This window comes from Chiloscyllium plagiosum, unplaced genomic scaffold (assembly GCF_037043375.1).
Source record: "Chiloscyllium plagiosum isolate Xiang-an unplaced genomic scaffold, Cpla_swu_hap1 HiC_scaffold_27, whole genome shotgun sequence".
Lineage (NCBI taxonomy): Eukaryota > Metazoa > Chordata > Chondrichthyes > Orectolobiformes > Hemiscylliidae > Chiloscyllium > Chiloscyllium plagiosum.
In genome coordinates this window covers 64,772,066-64,792,333 of record NW_028270165.1, presented here as the reverse complement: position 1 = coordinate 64,792,333, position 20,268 = coordinate 64,772,066, and the positions used below count along the sequence as shown (strand labels likewise).

The 20,268-nt window shown below is 40.7% G+C and overlaps 1 protein-coding gene across 1 annotated transcript in view; it reads right to left on the bottom strand.

Annotated features, from left to right (window-relative positions):
- Window positions 1–20,268, bottom strand: part of LOC122546133 (scavenger receptor cysteine-rich domain-containing protein DMBT1-like) — a 29,847-nt gene extending 9,579 nt beyond the window's left edge. The window contains exons 1-4 of the mRNA XM_087975335.1: window positions 20,181–20,268; window positions 5,268–5,300; window positions 4,259–4,573; window positions 841–1,155 (exon numbers count right to left, since the gene is read on the bottom strand). Coding sequence (XP_087831461.1) covers window positions 841–1,155; window positions 4,259–4,573; window positions 5,268–5,300; window positions 20,181–20,268 — 751 coding nt within the window. The remainder of the gene's footprint in view (window positions 1–840; window positions 1,156–4,258; window positions 4,574–5,267; window positions 5,301–20,180) is intronic.

Here is a 20,268-nt window from a genome sequence, read left to right as displayed (position 1 = left end):
GTAACTGCCAATATTCTCCATTTTCTTTTGAAAATTGTCTCCACGCTATGGATACGTCAAAATCTTTTATTAGAAGGTATGAATACATCTGATTTCTGCGGCGCCATTTGTGCAGATTTTGATATTCCCTGCCAGGAGTTGAGGGCAGAATGTCATGTCTTAAAAATGTTGACACGAGTAATTCAGATGCTTTATGCATTCTCTGGAGGAATGTTGGAAAATTTATGCTCTGGAATTGAAGCCCAGTTTCAGCTCGTGACCAGGGAAACTATGAAGAAATATTGAAAACACAACTCATGCAGCTCCTAATGTTTGTCAGGAAATCAAATCTGGTTTCCACATTTGATCTGCCCGACAAGGTCTTCAGGCTCATAAAAGAGTGACAAAATCATAACTAAAGGCCTGTAAAACCAACTTAGTTAAAATGAAATCAGGCATCAGCACAAATCCTGGCCTCACCAGTCACATCTCCGTTCCCTGAAAGACTAAGTATCAGAATAATAATCGTTCAAATTTTCGTGAAATATTCCAAATCTAACAGTCAAACGATCATCAATTCTCCTAACAACTCATCTGGCTAATACTTTTCCTTATGGAAGGACATCTGCCGGTCTAACCTTTACTGACTGACATACGACTGCGGATTATTAACCATATAGTTGAAAGGTAATGACTTCCTGAAGTGAACTAGTGCACCAGTTGAACTGAGATTAATCAGAAAAGGCCTACAGGCCATCGGCTCAACAATGACATTCAATTAAGGTATAAATAAAATAATTCCAAACGTTAAGTACACAGTAACACTGTTTAGCAAAAGAACAATTGCTGTAAAGGACACACCCGAGCAGATGACATTGGCCATATTTCCATGTGAACAGTTGAAGCTTTCCCCATGTGAAACTGGACAGTTCCACAATCGTCGCTCGTTTCCATGGCATTCATAGTTTTCCTTCCACACTGGTCGGGCTCCCCTCCCAAATCGAGCATCTCTCGGGATCGACTTTACAGTCCCGCAAAAAAGGTGTTCACAGACCACATTGGCGTCTTGTAAGTCAAAGTAAACACCGCACAGCGTTCCCCACTGCTCTCCATGCAGGACCTCCACTCGCCCAGAGCACCTGTTCTCCCCACCAACCAATCGGGGACCATTGTTTCCTGTTTTGGATCAAATAAAGAAACAAACGTTTGCAAATATCCACGCACTTGTTCAAGATTCAAAAGAGAAAATAAATCGAATCTCATCCTCCATTGCCCAATACAACACATGACAGCTACAATGTCTTCAAAATAATTACGATCATTTCATGAAACTCTTTCCACTATTCACATTTAAAGGGTATTCCCAAGATAGTGATTATGATCATTTACCTCAGTCCTGGAAAACCTATGAAACGAGGGTGTAAAGGTTGACTTGATGCAGTCCATAGTTTGATAACAGCAGTGTACTTTTGGTCCCGATTGCTCGTGCAGGTTAGATTGACTTTTGCAATCATGCAGTAATGCTTAACTCAATTTACTGATGAATACGTGGCTGCATTCTTGTTAGAGAGATGTGGTTGATGGTGATTTAACCTGATGGTCACTATTCATCAGCCGAGGGTTCAGCTCAGAAGGTGAGGACCATCATGGCAACTTCAGATTGTGGGGGTAATGAACCAACGCTGATGGCATTACCTTATATAAAAGACCAGTCATTCAGCCCACTGAGGTAGACGATTCCATCAGGGTGTTACAATACAGTGCAGCTAACGAGGCGAATGTATTAAATAATTATTTTTGAAGGCAATTTCTGAAACATGTGCAACAACTGAGTTTCCAAGTTTGAGGCAATTGAGATAATTATAATGTTAAAAGTTTTTTTGTACAGTAAGATGTTGAGCGTCCAGGTGACCAAATCATGAACAGTGCATCAGATGCTGGCTGCAATATGCAGTTTCAATAATATGAACCTTTATTCTCCCATCGAACATACAGTAATGAAATCAATTATAACCTGTGAAAGTGTACCGTTTGGTAGAATGTGACATGGACTTCCTCGAATTTGCATTGAGATGCAGAGTAACACTTCAAAATTAGCCCTTGATACCATGCATCAATGTTTTCAAACCATTATTCATGACATCTCCCAATTTCAGTAGAGCATGCAAAGAGAGCAGAACAGATAAATAAGTGACAGATGAAACTTTAAGCAAAGAAGTTTGAGGCAGTATATTTTGGCAGCCTGGAAAATGACTTACAACGTGCATTTAGATGTTTTCACCTTTTCCCTCTTCATGTTGTGAATAAGTGCACTTTGACAGAAGTGCTGGAGCTTCAAAAGCTGAGATACATCAAGTTGACAGAATACTTGGTAGAGTAGTCAGCAATGCAACTTAAACTTAAATTTAAGAATAGAAGAATTTAGGGCAGAAAGAGAGAAATAATTCCTTTGCGTTTGGGAAGATAGGAAAACATTGTTTATAATTATGTGGAACACATAATTGACAAAGTGTGTCCTGGCTCTTGAGGAGATGCATACTCGAAGAGATACGCGAACAGGCTTCTATTTTTGACTAATATGTATTGTACAGGTTATGGATTGTATTGAAGCAATGGAGCTGGAATTGATAGAGATATACGAGAATATTACTTGATGAACAAAGCAGCAAACGAAAGAAATTACGGGACCTGCCAATTGATCATCGAAAGAGTAACAAGCAATAATGTTACGATTTGGGACAAAAGGTGCACAATATTACATATTGGGATGTAGTGAATCAGACAGTTGACAAAGTGCATACCATACAAAATACAACGTGTTACGAAGGCAAGATAAATTTACAGCAACGTGAAAGTTCTGAGATTGAGAAGGGTCGCAAGTAAGGGACCGAACGGTGAATAAATTACCATGATAATCTCTATCAGCCAACGAGTGTTTGTGAGCTGGAACTTCTTGCTGAAAAAGTTGTTGTCAAGAGTGATCTTCAATGATGTCATACAGTCTGTTTGTATTGTTAAAAAATATAATCGGGTCAGGGAGATTCAGAAAATAAACAATTGTCTTGTCATAACTTTAATTGTCTGAGATTCACATCAATGTATCTGTATAGACCAACGATTCACATTATCCTCCATGAGCGACGTTTAGTCAACGTCGACGCTAAAGTGTATTGACTGTGGACAGTTGAAGAAATGTCTTTCCCAATCCAAACGCAAACGTTTTAAAATGTTTAAATTTTCAATAATTTCGTGTATATTTTACCTCATCACTCTTGTGCCAGAGAATATGAGAACCTTGAGGATTAGGTGAGATTTGTCACGGTCAAAGCAATGTCAGGAATGCCAGCGACATTACTCTTACACACATTAAGCGGAAATGTGTCTTTTTCTTTCGGTAAGCTTGTACTCACCTGAACATATCAGGGTGACATTGTTGTGTCCAGTGCAATCCTGGTGTGTGGTTGAAGACCGAGGGCACTTCCCCAGCTGAGTCTCATTGCCCATACATTTAAACACCTCAGTAGCCGTGAGAACAGCACTGCCTCCAGAATGCATCGAGCTTGAAACAGACACTGCGACTCCACAATGAAGCTGTGCACAGGCCACATTGGCGGTTTTCAAATCCCATTCAAGCCCACACATTGTTTTCCAGGTGTCACCGAACTGAACCTCCATTCTGCCAAAGCATTGGGAATTTTGAGGTACCAACCTCAGAGGTCTGTGATCTGAGATTTTTTTTAAAAAAAGCACAGAATCAGAGCAATTTATAGCAACAGCGACTTAGATTATTTTCTGATAAACATTAATGTGATTAATTTTAGGTCTGGTACATCTGGAAATAAATTGTTCCTGCAATCAGTTAGCTACCCTGTCGATCTCATTCATGTTCACCCACAACCCCGACCCTCATCTAATCTGACAGAAAGCGACTTGCAACCTAGAGATAAATGGCACAAAGTGATTCTGCCAGCCAACTCAATGTCGAACGTCAGTATGCATTGGGTTGTAAATGTGATAATTCCTGCAGCGCAGTTCTCTCAATGTGGCTTCAAATGACATCACAATCGACACCTATCCTGCCCCTTCACCGGAGTGGAAACGGTAACAGGAATTCTTCAAATATTCACAAAGTATATTGTAACACCGAATAAATTGGGGGTTTTGTTAGTATCATGTTAATAATATTTGGATAGTTGTCGTTGTGTTATCATATCCCTTTCTGGTTCCACACAGCACTGACTTGTGACAAACCTACACAGAAATGGCAATAGATTTTTACCTGAACATACGACACCAGCATCATTGTCGTGTGGCAAGCTGTAGTGACTCCATTCCTCTGATTGACACTCCTTCAGAGCGCGCTCGGTCCCGCTGCACTCAACATCCAAGGTCACAATGGGTCCGGATCCTTGTCCAAAGTGAGCCCCGCCCGGGGCAGAGACCGCGTTCCCACAGTCCAACTCCCGACACACAACTGCAGCATCTGGCATGTCCCATTCATAATCATCCACAGTTCCCCACTGCCCCTTGTAGTGAATCTCCACTCGGCCAGCGCAAGGACTGCCCCCATTCTCAAGTCTCAGCCTCACTGTCTCTGTAAATATAGAAATGGTCACCAACGTGAACACTGCTTAATTGTAAAAGATCGAATCATCGACTGCATTCCCGGCTCACAACGCAACGGGAGTGAGGGCATGGTAAAAATGCAGGCTATCGCAATATAACTCAGGATACGTAATGTGGATGGAGAAGGGCGAATGGTCATTTGAAAAAAATGATGCCGACTCACAGAGAGCGAGGGTCTCCACTAAACTAGCCAACGTGAGAAGATTTTTATTTCTCATTCATGGGATGTGGGCACTCTGAATAGCGAGAAAAACTCACTGATCCGCCCTGCGAACATCTGAAAATGAAACAGCATTTCCGTCTCCCACAGCCAGAAATATTGTGGGATGTCCAGTCATGTGAGCATGATGTCACTGCTCAATTGTGAGTGAAATAATTTATATAAATTTCCGCCAGCAGCACTGCGTGTTTCGGTGCATCTTCACAGTATCTCCATGTGTTGACTCTCGATCTGAGAACGGCAGTGTGCGGAGGAACTGAGTATTCACACTCTGCTCCCCTGAAATAAGAAACCTTCAGGAATAATGCATCCCCATTAGTTATGAACACACAGCTGTTCAACTTGCACATTAAGGCAAGGAGATCATCAGCACAAGTTAGTGTTTGAACGGAATCATCAGAATATAGGTTTTGCCTCTATATGAAAAAAAAAGTGCAATTACCTTTACTCTCGGCCTGAGTGTCCACACGTCTGCCTGAAATAGGGGGATGAAAATTAAAGTGTTACAATTCAATTTAACACGTAGAAATAAATTAAACAAATGCAACAAGTGCGGGCAATAATTATCGTTAGTTTGCCAAATAATCCTATTTTACACAGAGGATGGTATTAGTAGGGAATTAGCTGCGAGTGGAAGTGATTGAGGTGGGAACATTAATAACATGTAAAAGAGATTCGGACAATCACATGGATAGGGACAGTTGAGAAGGATATGAGTCAAGTGCAGAGAAATAGGTTTTGTGTGGATTGACATTTTGGTTGACATGAAACAGTTTGGGACAAAGTCTCTGTCTCCGTGCTATGACTCTATATGATATCTGGAACTTTCACATCCTCATTTCATGCAATGCTGATAAAAGCAGGAAATATAATTACTGCAATTATCAATTATTGTCTGTTTTCTTCTAAAGTTAACCGAATTGGTTCCACACACAGAGACACGCTGCCAACTCTCTGACTGGTCTACTCGTCACTTGTTTTGAATCTCAGAATAATTTCTATAAAACTTTCAAGCAATCAGACAACACGGGTCATCTGTCCATGTGTTAGTACATGGTCGCTCACTTGATTTATTGAATCCCTGCTGTACAACCTCTCTCATTACTTGCATTCACCGACTTGACTGATCGTTCACCTCTTTATCATTCGTATGCAATATCCTTACAATGTAATGCTAAATCCTTATTGTTTTTTAATGTAATTTGGTTGCAGAAAATGAACAGGAAAAATTTAAAACAATGTCTTGCAGGTTGGCCCGTTCATCAGAAGTTTGATGTTCCTTACTAACTGGAGAGTTTTGGAAAACAACAAATCCGGATCAGATCATTGACACCATTGTGAACACTCACTGATAGGAGAACTGATGCAAACTAAATCTACTGAAAGACTTTTCGTCGCGATTTCAGACAGATATAACTATGGAATAAACTTGTCTGGTTTTGAACACGTATGTTGTCCTTTTGAACTACTTTTGAGAACATTTACTGTCTCACATGAAACACTACAGAGGACATAACTTTCAGCGTTGAATCAAGTGACAGTCGGTACAATTCGTGTCCTACACTTTTCACACCGATAAAAGAACATAAGAACTCGGAGCAAGAGTGGGCCATCTGGCCCATCAAGGCTGCGCCACCATTCAATGAGATCCTTTCGTGGATTCAGTTAGACTTACCCGCCTATCCTCCACAGCCCATAATTCCTGTATTGTTCAATAATCTATGTATCTTTGTTTTAAATGCATTCAACAACAAGGTAGCCTCAACTCCTTCACTAGGCAGTGAATTCCACAGATTCACAACAGAATTAGTGAAAAAGTTACCTCAGTCTGAAATCTCATTCTCCCTATTTTAAGGCGACTTTCCCGGGTTCTAGTTTGACCCGCCAGTGGAATAAACCTCCACGCTGCTATCATATCTACTCCCTTCATAATTGTATAAGTTTCAGTAGGATTCACCACTCATTCTTCTAAATTCCAATGAACGTAGTCCTCGTCTTCTCAAGCTCTCCTCACAGGCCAAACCTCTCTTCTCCAGAATCAATGCTGTGAACCTTCTCCGCTATCTCTCTAGTGCCAGTATATTCCTTCTCTAACACTGAATACAGCCTACTTCAAACTGAATCGCTGTATTGAGAAAGAAGTCAATTTGTTTTCAGTCTGCTTCAGCCGGACATGAGGGATATGAACGTCACTTCTTAACTGTAGTGTTTATTTAGATTTCAATAAATAGTCATTATTTGACTGATATTTTGTAATTTAACTAAATGTCAGTCAAGGCAGGGAATATAAAGAAACAAAATTATTGACAGCAGCAACAGTGCAGAATACCTGCCCTTTTTGAACGCGAATTAAAACTGAACACATGTTAATTACTAAATTTAGAAACTAAACAATGCATTCACCTCCCGTTTGAAAGGACTTTACTCATTCATTTTTAAAAAAAAGATCAATTAGACTTTACGGTCTACCCGAGTAGTAGAATTATGTCGAGAATAAAGAATTCATGTCTTCGTAAAATTGAAAACAATGAGTTGAACATGGGAGCCTGGAAGTGATCCTTGTATTTCTTCTTGTCTAATATCGAATTTATAAAAGAGTAATAATGGATTAAGAAGTCCGCTATCCATTACTTCTGCAGGAGGTGAATATTGAAGTGGTTTATGCAACTTACAATTTCATATTTCATGCACTTCCCTAGTTGTTCAACAAAGATCTACAAAACATAATGATGGAGCCGTTCACCATCTCGTGCTTTGTCATCTGATCCAAGAATGTTGTTACTTCTAGTTTAGCAAATATGAGATTAAGCAATCCAATTTGTCCCACTGTTTCACAAATTGAGAAGATTCAAAGCGCGAGATGAAACAAAATAGTGTACAAGTGATGCAGAACCAGAGTAAAATTACTTCTCTTTCAAATCTATTGTCTCGTCTTAGGAGCGACTGAGACTGTTGATCTCGAAGGTACACAAAACTAAACTCAGAAATCTTTATTTCAATGGTTCTGAGCAACCTCTGGAAATTTATTTTTGCATAGGTCCCCAATCAGGTCTCCTTCAAATGCATTTAATTAAATTATATGCAACAGCGTCAGGACTTCTGCCTCTGCTCGTCAAACTCACAACATAAACCATTTCACAAATTAAGCCAAAGCAATTGAGACACCAGGCTGCTGGCAGAAAAGAAAAGTGCATATGGAAAATCTGAAACAAATATGAAGAATGCTGGAGGAAAGCAACGCATGCGGAGAGAGGAACAGTGTTAAAGTTGCGACTCTGTTGGGACTCCTTATTTTCTATCCTTCTGTTCTGAGTGATCATATCAGACTCGCAACATTATCTGTGTTTCACTCTTCATTAATGTTGACAGATCTCCTGAGTTTATACAAAATTTTCCAAGTTTCTTTAAGGTATGAAGCTGTTATGCATACTGCGCAAAGTTCATGTTAATAAATGTATAATCAACCTCCTTTCTTCATATATCAGCTAATAAAATAATGTTGAAAGTATTCACACATATAGAATGTGAAACCAAGTCTGAACGACTTCAACAGTGTTGATATGCATGTCTTTTTTTATCTTCTGCCATTTCCCTTAGGACAAAACAGACAGCAACTAAAATTTAAAGGAGATAATACCAGTTTGATCTTCTGGATATAAAATGCAATCCACTCTCAGTGTCTCTGTACCCATTATATGGGTGTAAATGGATTGACCAAATACAGCACGTCAACAAAATCTAGGCACACTAGTTACTCTAATCCAACATTTCGATCTCGAGAGACTGATTTAACCTCTTCCATCTGCTTTATGGAAATAATCCACAACATGCCGACGTAAGCACGTAATTTATTAATATACATGGAAATATATCGGAGAGCCAACGGGAGAAGAATGAGAAAAAAGGCTTCAATACCTTGGATAATTCATGATGCTGAATAAGTAGGAGTAAATTTTCCAGAGAATGAGAAGCCGAACTTACCACAAAGCTATACACCTCCGTGTACATGAACTCTCTTAACAGACTACGCCATAGCATTGACAGAATCTTGTTTAACTTAGACACCCTACAGTGTGGAAACAGGCCAAATGGCCCAACAAGTCCATGCTAACCCTCCGAAGACTAACTCAACCAGACCCATTCCTCTCTGATTAATTCACCGAGCGCAGTGTGGGCAACGTGGCATGGTCTGCACATCATTGGACTGTGGGAGGAAACCGGAGCACCTGGATACACAGGGACAATGCATAAACAGGGACAATGTGTAAAATCCACACAGACATCGCCCGAGGCTGGAATCAACTCAGCCACCATGCCGCTCCATATAATGATCTGAACTGGGATGTCCATCCTTTCACTACAAGTCGAGAACAGGAGCCAGATTTACAGCATTATTCACTTTCTGACTCCTCAAGAGTAATAACTGAGAGCAATGCACAAGCCAGCGCTATGAACAGACATTCGCTACTTACATTGCTGCAATAAACTGGAACACACTTTCAAAAGCTGGAAGGCACTTGGCACAAAGAAATCGGCTTCACTTACAACCCTTCCATTACCTGAAGAACTTAAACCATTCACCCCCAAATTCAGCCACCAAAGTTGAGCCATCAATGTTAATTGCAACAACTCAGCTAAACTCCTTCCCTAACCGAACAAAACTGCAGCCACACTACCGAACAAGGTGCACAGATAATTAAAAGCACCGGCACCTGCAAATTCCCATCCTGATTGGAATGGCGACATTGTTCCTTCACTGATATTTGGTCAAGATCTGCAATTCTCTCCTCGCATATGATGATGTACAGAGGGTCAATTAATGCAGTGGACCATGAGATCAGGTGACCGCCACCTGGTTGGATTTTATGTAACATTGACCAAACCAGACATTCCCACAGTTTTGAACAAATAGAAAAAGTGTTGTGAAATAAATATCCTAATAATGATTTCCACCTCTCCCATTTGTCACTTAGAATAAAGTTGGAAAAGGATTTATTTTGGATGTTTCATTTTTTAAAGGCTTGCGTGATGAAAATTGTGATGTTAAACAATATCGAGGTAAACATGTTAATTCCACATCAAATAGTGGAAAAAATCTTGAATGCGGCGAACGTGAATTAAGTAACATATGTAAAAATCACAACGCCAGGTTATAATCGAGCCAGTTTATTTGGAAGCACTAGCTTGTGGAGTGCCGCTCCTCTATCAGCACAACGACATGTTGAAGGAGCAGCGCTCTGAAGGGTAGTGCTTCCAAATAAACCCCGTTGGACTCTAACATGATGTTGTGTGATGTTTAACTTTGTCCACCCCAAACCAACACTGGCTCCTCCACATTAAAGTAACCTCGGTCCACAAATAATATCACAAAACGGTCAGGCAGACCATAGGTATAATCTGAGAGTATAATCCCTTTGTGCATGAGTTTAATTAATGGTGACATAGTGCTGACTGGTGTTTTACTGACACCATATTCACTGTTAGCCCAGAGTCTGGTGCACCCAAATGTAACAGACAACCGTTACAGCTGGTCAGGTTTTGTTGAGAAGATTGGGATTGCTTTCTTCTTGGCTTGCCTTCAGTGATAACACCGTTAGCAAAACAAAAAATCGAAACAAGATAAGACGCCTGAACTACCTCCATATTTCTATTCAGATCATGTTGAAAAGTAAGTCGATTACAACAGTCATCAGAGAATGGGTACAACTCTCACCAGAGAATAGGAGATATGTGTAAAGTGAGTTCAAGTTTTCGAAGAGCTAACTCTGCCAACAAAATGATATTAATGTAAGCCCTGCCTCAATTTGCAGCTCGCTTGCCTCGACACAGAAATTCAGCGCTGAAGGAGCAGTTGATGCACGTATCTTCGAGTCCTAGACACTCTGTGGGAAAAGAAGAGGGTGAACCCTGTCGGGTTGTTCCCTCAGCAGACTGTCCAAGTCATTTGGCAGAATGCTTCATCACCAGAACGTTCTAACAAGCACGAAGACGTCGCTTGGCTTGTGGTGAGAACGGCACAAACTGCGATATCCCTCATGTACACCTGGCCAGTTTGCGACTACCCACACTGCTCTCTAAGTGGATGTAGGGTTTGGAAGGATGGCAGGGCACACGGGAAGTGACCGTAAAACATATCTTTCTGGAATTGCCCTTTGCAAACGATGTCTGGAGAAAGATGCAGTCAATTCTGTCGAGGCTTTTCACAAGAAGCTCTTTGACTCAGGACACTGCTCTCCGATCAGTTGCCCACGATACACACCGACACTGAAACAAACATCAGCTGCGCCTGGAAGAGCATCAACTCGCTGAAAGATGTTCTTTGGTTTGCATGAAACTCTTTGGTATTCCAGAGCAAGCGTTTGACCCCGACGGAGAGTTGCACACTGGCACATTCCAAGGTGCAGGACTATGTGTTTAGGAATGCATTAAATGTTGAGGCAGCTGCCGCCAAGGCAGTGGAGAAAGACCACTGTCTGAGGTCTTACTGCTGAAGGTATATGGGGGTCCGTTCAGGTATCAGACCCCCGATGTCTCGTGTATATATGAATACATGCCTTTAGTGTGTTGCTGGATAGAGTCAAATTCCAGTGTTGGTTTATCCTTCATACACAAATGTACAGAAATAAGAGAAAATTAGGATTGTAGATGCTGAAGATCAAAGTCTAAATGGGTGGTGGTGGAAAAGCACAACTGGCTGGGCATAATCCGAAGAGCTGGAGAGTAGACGTTTGAAGCATAAGATCTTTATCCTGATGAAGATTTTATGCTCGAAACGTCGAACCTCCTGTTCCTTGTATGCTGCCTTACCAGATCTGCTTTTCCAGCACCACAGTTTTTGACTACTGTACAGAAGTGACCTGTTTCAGTGACTAAGTATGCATGTAAAGGTATTTATATGAATAAAGTTTTTATTTGGAGACAGGAAAAAAGAAGACATCGTTCTGTAAAAATGTTTACAGTAATCCTACTGAATGTCTTCAACAACTTCCCCAGTCCAGGAAGAAGAGCTATTGATATTGCGCTGGCCAGTGGCAATCATTCAACTAAATTCACTGAATAACAAAACTGGTGAACAAAAGAAGGTCAAAGAACGGTGCATGTTGGAAATCAGAACCAAAGGAGAAATTGCTGGAAATACTTCGCAGATCTGGCAACATTTGCAGACAGAAAGCAGCGTGAATGTTTCGCTTTGGTTATTTGAAGATGACCAGTTGACTGTACCTTTTATTAGAGCGACAATTCTAACAGATTTCATGGAATAACTTGCCTGCCAAGTTTCCAAAATCGCAGAACTGTCTGAACAATAAAATATAACGAATTAGCGCACAGCGCCTTTGTTCCACTGAGGATGCGAACGGCTAACTGCGCCCTTTGTCACAGCAATGTTTCTTCCACTTTCCTCGGAGGAACTTGCCTGTCACGTTTCCTAAATTGCAGAACTGTCTCAACAACAAAATGTACCGAATTGGCCCAGAGTTCCTTTGTTTCACTGACATTGTCAACGGTGCTATATAAATGCATCAGTATCGAGAAAGTTTTCGAATATAAAGAGAAGAAAAACTAACTAAAATCAGTGTAACATCAAGCTCCTAGAAATACATAAATATTCAGTTTCTATTTTACACTCTCCCAAATATTGACGAATAAATTAGGTAAATATTGTTCACCAGGTTTCCCGACTACACACACTGTTGAAGCAGCGATGGGCACTGTTTCCAAACACACCCGAATTGTCTGAGTAGGTCTTCAACTCTGTGATCTGTACGGAAACTACGAATAAGTGCAAGGATTGGGGGTGAATGGGGGTTGTGGTTGGGAAGCTCTGAAGCCTCAGAAACAGTTCCATAAAAAGTCAGAAAATAATGAAGACAAAATAGTTTTCATTCCCTATCATGCCAATATTTTATCTCGCATAGACTGATCATTATATTTTTGCCACATATATGTTGCCAATCATTGACCTATAAATGGTTGCGAAAATGTATTCAAGTGACCATAACTCACAGTTCAATAGCTGCAGAAGAAGTAACTTCACGAGGCTGACAAACATCGTCCCAGCTGGTGATTCCAGATCAAATCGGAACATTTGCTGAATGCTGATCACAGATACAGAGCAGCAGTTAACGTATCAAGTGACTCCTCTATTTCTGTAACAGTTAGTTCCTTCACCACGCCTTGTCCAGGGGCTCGTGTTTCTTTCCATCAACCAATAGATTTTGATGTGAGCAGACTATTGAGTAAACTCTGTCTTCTCCACCAATGAGAAATGATGTGACCATTAATGGGTACAATGAAACCGGGTTCCAAACACTAGTTCATCTTAACAGATCAATGACGTTTCAGATTTTGACTTGGAAGCGAGTCCCCACGCCGGAATCCATATCACAGAATCACACAACCACAGGAGGTTATTGGTCTCAGATTCTTTGAAGATACTCTGCAACTCAGCATCTCCACGAGTAGCTGGAGAAAGAGCTCAATTTCCATTTCTTCACTTTACACTCTTCAGGACTAAAAATGGAGACTAACAACTTCTGAGCTGAACCTCTACCCTTCCTTTAGATTACAAGTAACCCATTTCCTCCTTTATATATTCCTGTCCTGTCGACATTGGTCTCAACACAGCAGACCCACATTAATCTCATTCCCCCAATCCTTCGCACCTATTCTGAGTCATAATTCTGTCTATTACTATAACTATCAGTCCGTTGTCTTATTCTCTGAGCACACAGACCACCTGTTTCAGTCTTTTCTCCTCCCCCGTCTGTGCACAGTATTAAAAACTGTCATTATCCTGAATAATCACATTTGATGCAAAATATTAACTCGCTTTGTGTGTCCACACATGCTGCTCAACTTGTTGTTTTCTTCAAATGTCAGTCTTGTTTCTTTATAAAATCAGCTTTCCGTCATTCTAAAAGTGTTAACCATTGAATTAACTTTTAGAAAAACTTTAAAAAGTCCCCAAAAATCTTATCTTAGTTTTACTACAGTTCGTAATTTCTATGTCTCTTCTGCAAACTTGTTCCCTCGTCTCCATCACTATACCTTCCAATATTTTACTCATCAGGATCATTCTATAGAATTTGTCCAACCCAGGTACGAGAGGAAATAATTGTTTTCTTTTGCTCTTCGTCTGCAAAATCTGCTCAAATTTCAAATCATGTTGATTTCCCTCCTTGGATGGTCAGCTCTTATGGGACGGATAAAGTGCAATACAACAATGTTTTGCAATTATTCAAATTTGCCAAATATCAAATTTCCTATTGATATGCGAGAGGAAATAATTGTTTACTTTTCCACTTCCTCTGCAAAATCTGCTCAAATTTCAAATCATGTTGATTTCCCTCCTTGGATGGTCAGCTCTTATGGGACGGATAAAGTGCAATACAACAATGTTTTGCAATTATTCAAATTTGCCAAATATCAAATTTCCTATTGATATGCGAGAGGAAATAATTGTTTACTTTTCCACTTCCTCTGCAAAATCTGCTCAAATTTCAAATCATGTTGATTTCCCTCCTTGGATGGTCAGCTCTTATGGGACCGATACAGGGCAATACAAGTTATTCAAATTATTCAAGTTTGCCAAATATCAAATTTCCTCTTGATATGCCTCATCTTTCAAAATTGCAGGGCCTGACATCATGGCAACTGTGACTGTACATGTAGAGCATAGAACGTAGAATATCGAACATTACAGCGCAATACAGGCCCTTTTGGACCTCAATGTTGCGCCAACTTGTGGAATCAATCCGAAGCCGACCTGTGGAATTAATCTATCCTACAGTAGTCCATTTTCATCCATATGTCTGTCTAATGACCATTAAAATGCCCTTAAAGTTGGTGGGTCTGCTATAGTTACAGGTAGTGCATTCCACGCCACTGCGAATCTCTGAGGAGACTAAGTTATACAAAAATGCAACAAGTTTGTCACTTCATCAGAAAAAGTGAGGACTGTAGATTGTGGAGATCAGAGTCGAACAGTGTGGCGCTGTCTGTTCTATATTCGAGCAAGGGAGAAACAGGGATGTACAGGCTGTCCGGTTAATTGCAATATTCTGAACATGGTAGTGTCCACCATAAACAATGTGATAACAAGCATCAATTTGGGCAGACAAAATTGAAATTATTTATGGAAGAGAAGTCGTGGTTTGAGAACTCCACAATATTTTGATGGGGTAACTGTTATATTGAATATGGGAGAATCTGTCCATGTGGTATCGACGGCTCATTGAACACTTTTGATTAAATCGAGCGCAAGAGGTTGGTGTACAGAACTGAAGCCTGCGCTATCATATGTGACATACGGTCCAGGACAGAGAATTGTCTCACAGAGAAAAAACGTTGTGCATTTTCAGTGAGAAGGAGGTGATAAACGGAGTGTATGGGCAATCGAAGGTGGGACATTAGCTATTTACAACGCACTTCAACGATTTTGGATGAGGGGATTAAATGTGACTTTGAGAGGTTTGCTGATCAGAACCATACTAACAGGCTTCAAGGCCTTCTGGACAAGTTGAGTCAAAGAGCAAATGCGTGAAAGATGCCGTCTAACTCGGATCAGTGTGAGGTTAACGACATTGGACAGAAAACAGGAGAGAATAGAACACCAGAGAGTAAAATAAATATTTAAAGGTATGTTAGTGATAATGAACAAAGAGAAACGGATGACCCGTTACCCCATTAACTAAAAACAAGGAAACAAGTCCGAGACTGAAAGGTAAGTGCTAATTTGACCTTCTTTGAAAAACGGGTTCAGTCCAAGAACAACGTTTTTTTAAAAAAAACTGCTTCTACAGAACATTGCAGAGACCGTTGAAGTATCATGTGCCGTTTTGATCGCCTTGCCTAAGATATAGTGCATTGCATTGGAATAGTTGCAGTAAAATCCACCAGACTGATTTCTCGCATACCAGATGTGTCCTCTAAGGAAACATTGCATTCATTGTGTCCACAATCATTGGTGAGGATCTCATGGAAACGCAAATAATTCTAACGGCCTTCACATGCAGGATGCAGGTTTGATGTTCATCTGGCTTATGGTATCGAGAAAAATGGGTCATGGTCTTGGGATACAAGTTTGCCATTTCGTAGGGTTGCACAGAGGTTTTGTCACTCAGGGAACTGTGAGTGGAATTCTCGAAAAGATTGGGATGTCATTGGTACATTCAAGAAAAAAAGCATCAGTTACCTACCAGCGTGAAAAACTGTGGAAGTTAAAAAGTAAAGTTAGAACATAGAACGTCGAACAATACAGCGCAGACCAGGCCCTTTGGTCCTCGGTGTTGCGTCAGCCGGTGAACTATTCTCAGTTCGTCCCCCTACACTATCACAAAATCATCCATGTGCTCATCTAAAGATTGTTTAAATCTCCGTAATGTTGCTGAGTTGACGACATTAGCAGGTAGGGCATTCCACGCCTTTACCACCCTCTGTTTAAAGAACCTGCCACTGGCATGTGTCTTAAACCTATCACCCCTCAATTAGTAGTTGACTCTTTCATTGCACTTTGTGACATGTGGAGCAGCAAGAGGAATAATTCAGATCTCCTAGTGTAATCAATTGTGGAATTGAATGCAGATCATGATCTGAACCTCAAACCATTTCCCTGTAACCAATTCTGTTTAAAATTCTATCACTGGATACGGGCAGCGCTGTCTCTGCCAGCATTTATTACCCATTGCATTTTCCCCCTTGAGAAATTCGTCATGAACTAGGTTCTTGAAACTTTGAACACGAAATGCTGAAGTTAGACTGACAATGGCGTGAGGGAGGTATTTTCCAGGATTTTGACCCAACGACAAGGAAGAAATGTCGACATACATCCAAGTCAGGATAATGAATGGCATAGACGGGAACTTGTTCTGTTCCACATATCGGCCGGCCTTATTCTCTGGGTAGAATTTCTCGTGAGTTTGTAGACTGCTGTCTGAGGAGTCTTGGTGAATTTATTCAATGTCTTTTGAAAATAGTGTACATTGCTGTTACTGAGTGATGGTAGTGGATGTTTGTGGATGTGGTCACAGTCACTTGGCTGCTTTGTTCTGGATGCTGTCAAGGTTATTGAGTTTTGTTGGATCTGCACCAAGTCCGGCATTTGTGGAGTTTCCATCACTATGTTTCTCGGTCCACAGACGCAGCGAGACACGCTGAGATTTGCAGCATTTTCGGTGTTTGATGAAGAGCTAAGTTGCCCTGGTGGAACTCAGACTGGGAATCAGTGCGCAGTCTATTGCCATGTGGTACCTGTTTGACAGCATCGTTGATGACCCCTTCAAACACTGACTGAGAGTAAACGGGTTTAGACAATATTTGGCCTGGTTGGATTTGTCCTGAGGTTAACGCAGGAACACATGTGGCCTATTTCCCGCACTACCTTTGGACATGGAAAGTGCAGAGACATTGATATAAAGGTCATCATGTCAAATTATCCTTTTGCAGGTGAACACTCCTTACGGAAGTGTAGATCACAAAATACGTGAAACAAAATTGGATGATTACAGAATACAACATGAAGTTGTGGAAGTGTGTGTGTTATTTTCTCTCCCTGAAAGTCTGTGATCAATGTTGTTACAACAGCATCAGTGCTGTAACTCAGTTGTTTGTAATATACATAAGTGTTTTGAAAGAAACTGTAGGTGCTCTGATCAGTGACGTTCTGACCGTCACACTTATCATCAATACCGATTTAGAATCCACATCACTCCTTTACTACTATAAGGCCTGTCTCTGTCTTATGCTCTGCTTACTCTCCACATCTCTTTCCCTTGAGCATCTCAGATGAACTACACATAAATCAGCATTATCCAGCCCTCTTCTGTGGACTCAAAACATTAAAATCATATTTGTCCCAAGATTCTGCAGTTCTTCTGTGTTCTTAATTCAGATTGCCAACACCATCAGAAACTTTGATCGTGTTACCATGGTTTGGAAACTGGGTACAGTTTAGCGTTATTAACTACATTCATTCACGTTATCAACAATTTCCATTTTATCCTGTGCTGTTTTGAACTATTCATCTACAAGACAGCGCCTGAGCCATGTCTCACAGATGTGCTGCAGAATTTCACATCATATATGGGTTGTGTTGCGATACAGGGCAAATTGCCAATCATCTGAAGAAATCTGATCTTTCAGACAGAGGCGAAATGCATGAACACGCATTTTGATATCATAAATGCCGGACATTACCAACGAATTGATTGCATCGAAGAGCCGTAGCATATTTTTACAAACCACGCAGAAGCATATTTTACAGCAGATAATAATTTGGAATTTGGCAAGATTCATGGAAGGTTCAGTGTATGAAAAGGCAGCTTCTCAGTCTGCTGAACCACAGAACCGTCACTGCGCGGCTTGCCCTGTCTGTTCAAACAACAGGAAACACCTGGTACCGTGGTAAATTCTGTGCTCTAATGTTGTCGCCTGTTTCTCCTTTAAAATAAAAAATATCGGATGGAAAAAAACAGTAAATTCGGAATTAGAATAGACACTCAACAGAATCTCAATGGGTACTTCATCATGGAAGGGCACATCTCAGCTGCAGGCTCATGTCAACTGGGAATCTATAAATATGTTAACACCTTAAATTCTGAACGGTCGCACAAAATTTCTGTAATCTAGTTACTGGTAAACAAACGGCTAACAGAGTGATTCAGCGTGACAGAAAAGATCAGTTTGAGATCCAATCAGTGCGAACAAACGTGAATTAGGATCCAAGACTGAGGCTACACGTTTGAAGACAGTCTGTCTGTCACAGAATCACTGAGTTGCAATAGCGTTACAGACTGGGATGAGTTTGTTCGGCCAATCGTGTCTGTACTGGCTGTTCAAACACTCATGATTACCTAAGGCAGTATCCCGTCTTAATCGGATAATCTTGCAAATATTTGCTTCCATATTCATCTAATGCTGTGGCAAGTTTCAATCTGCATTCCCCAAGTTTCCAGGCAGTGCCTTCCATATCCTGACGTCCATGTTCGCTGCTTTTGCAGATCTCTAAACTATTGTCGTCACCTGCTTGTCCCATTTGTTTTCGAGAATGCTTTCTCCCAATCTACTCTGTCCAGATCTCTCAGGCAGGCAGGAGGAGATATGAAGCATGTGCAAGACTTAGAAATCATTACCATAGAGAAATGCAGAAGATATGCAGAAGAAATGCAGAAGATATCCCTGTCGGAGCAGGGATAAAGCAATGGGAATTAGACAGAGAAAGACTTTGAGCACTGATGTCACAGAATTATATGATCACACCATAGAACATAGAACAGACCTCCAAAGGAGCTGGTCTTTCTGCCCAATATGCTTGTGTCCACCATGATGCTGTTCTAAACTGATTGCATTTGCATGCATATGGTCTGCTTCTCTCTATCCTCTACCTGTTCATTCAACTGTCTAAATACCATTGTTGATACCATAACTGTTCATGCCACCTCCCATGGTAGCACATTCCAGGTACTGCTATCTTTGAGGTTAAAAACCTGCCTCGGACTTTTCCTTCCACCTTTCTGCCTCTCAACGTAAAATTGTGCCTACCAGTATTGTACATTTCCGCCCTACGGAGACTCTGATTATTCTCTTTGCCTCTCCCTCTCATAATTTTAAATACTTCAGTAATCTCCCCCTCAGCTTCTGATGCTCAAACGGAATAATCCACGCTTGTCCAACATCTCCTTGTGGCTAATACATTCCAATCCACCGACATTCTGTAAAATATCTTCTGCATGCTCTCCAAAGCTTCCACCTGCTTCCAGTAGTGCAGCCTTCAAAACTGTGCATGGGCCTCCAAATTTTTCTTGATCGATGCCTGATACATTTGCAGCGCGATTTGCCAACATTTACATTTACTGCCCCGACTGGAGAAGGAAAACATGCTGTATAACTTCTTTACTAATTTATCCACTTGTGTTGCATCTTTCAGGGAGATATGGACGTGAGCCCTCTGTCAATCAATGATATTCAGAGTCCGACCATTAACAGTGCAGTTTCCACTTGCATTTAATTTCCAAAAATGCATCACCATCTCTTGCCAGGTAAAACGCTGTCCATTGTTTCTCCAACCAAATGTCTAACTGATCCATGACTTGTTGTGACTTTTGACTCCCTTCCTTACTGTGCATAATCAGTCAATTTTTGTGTCGTCTGCAAACTTACTAATGACACCACCTACACTTTCATCCAAATTTTATACATGTGGTTAATCACCTGCAGACAGGGAAAAACACGGTTCTGTAACATCCTGTGTTTTCAATGGTCAATTCAATTTTACACCAAACTTTCCATATCACCATGGATTCCATATCACTTACTTTTCTGAACCAATCTCCAATGAGGGATTTATCAAACACTTTACCAAAATCCTTGACCTTCATTGACGTGTTTTCCTCTTGCTTCTGAGCTCCCACATCCATCAAATTACACTTCTTTGGATCCACCTCCAT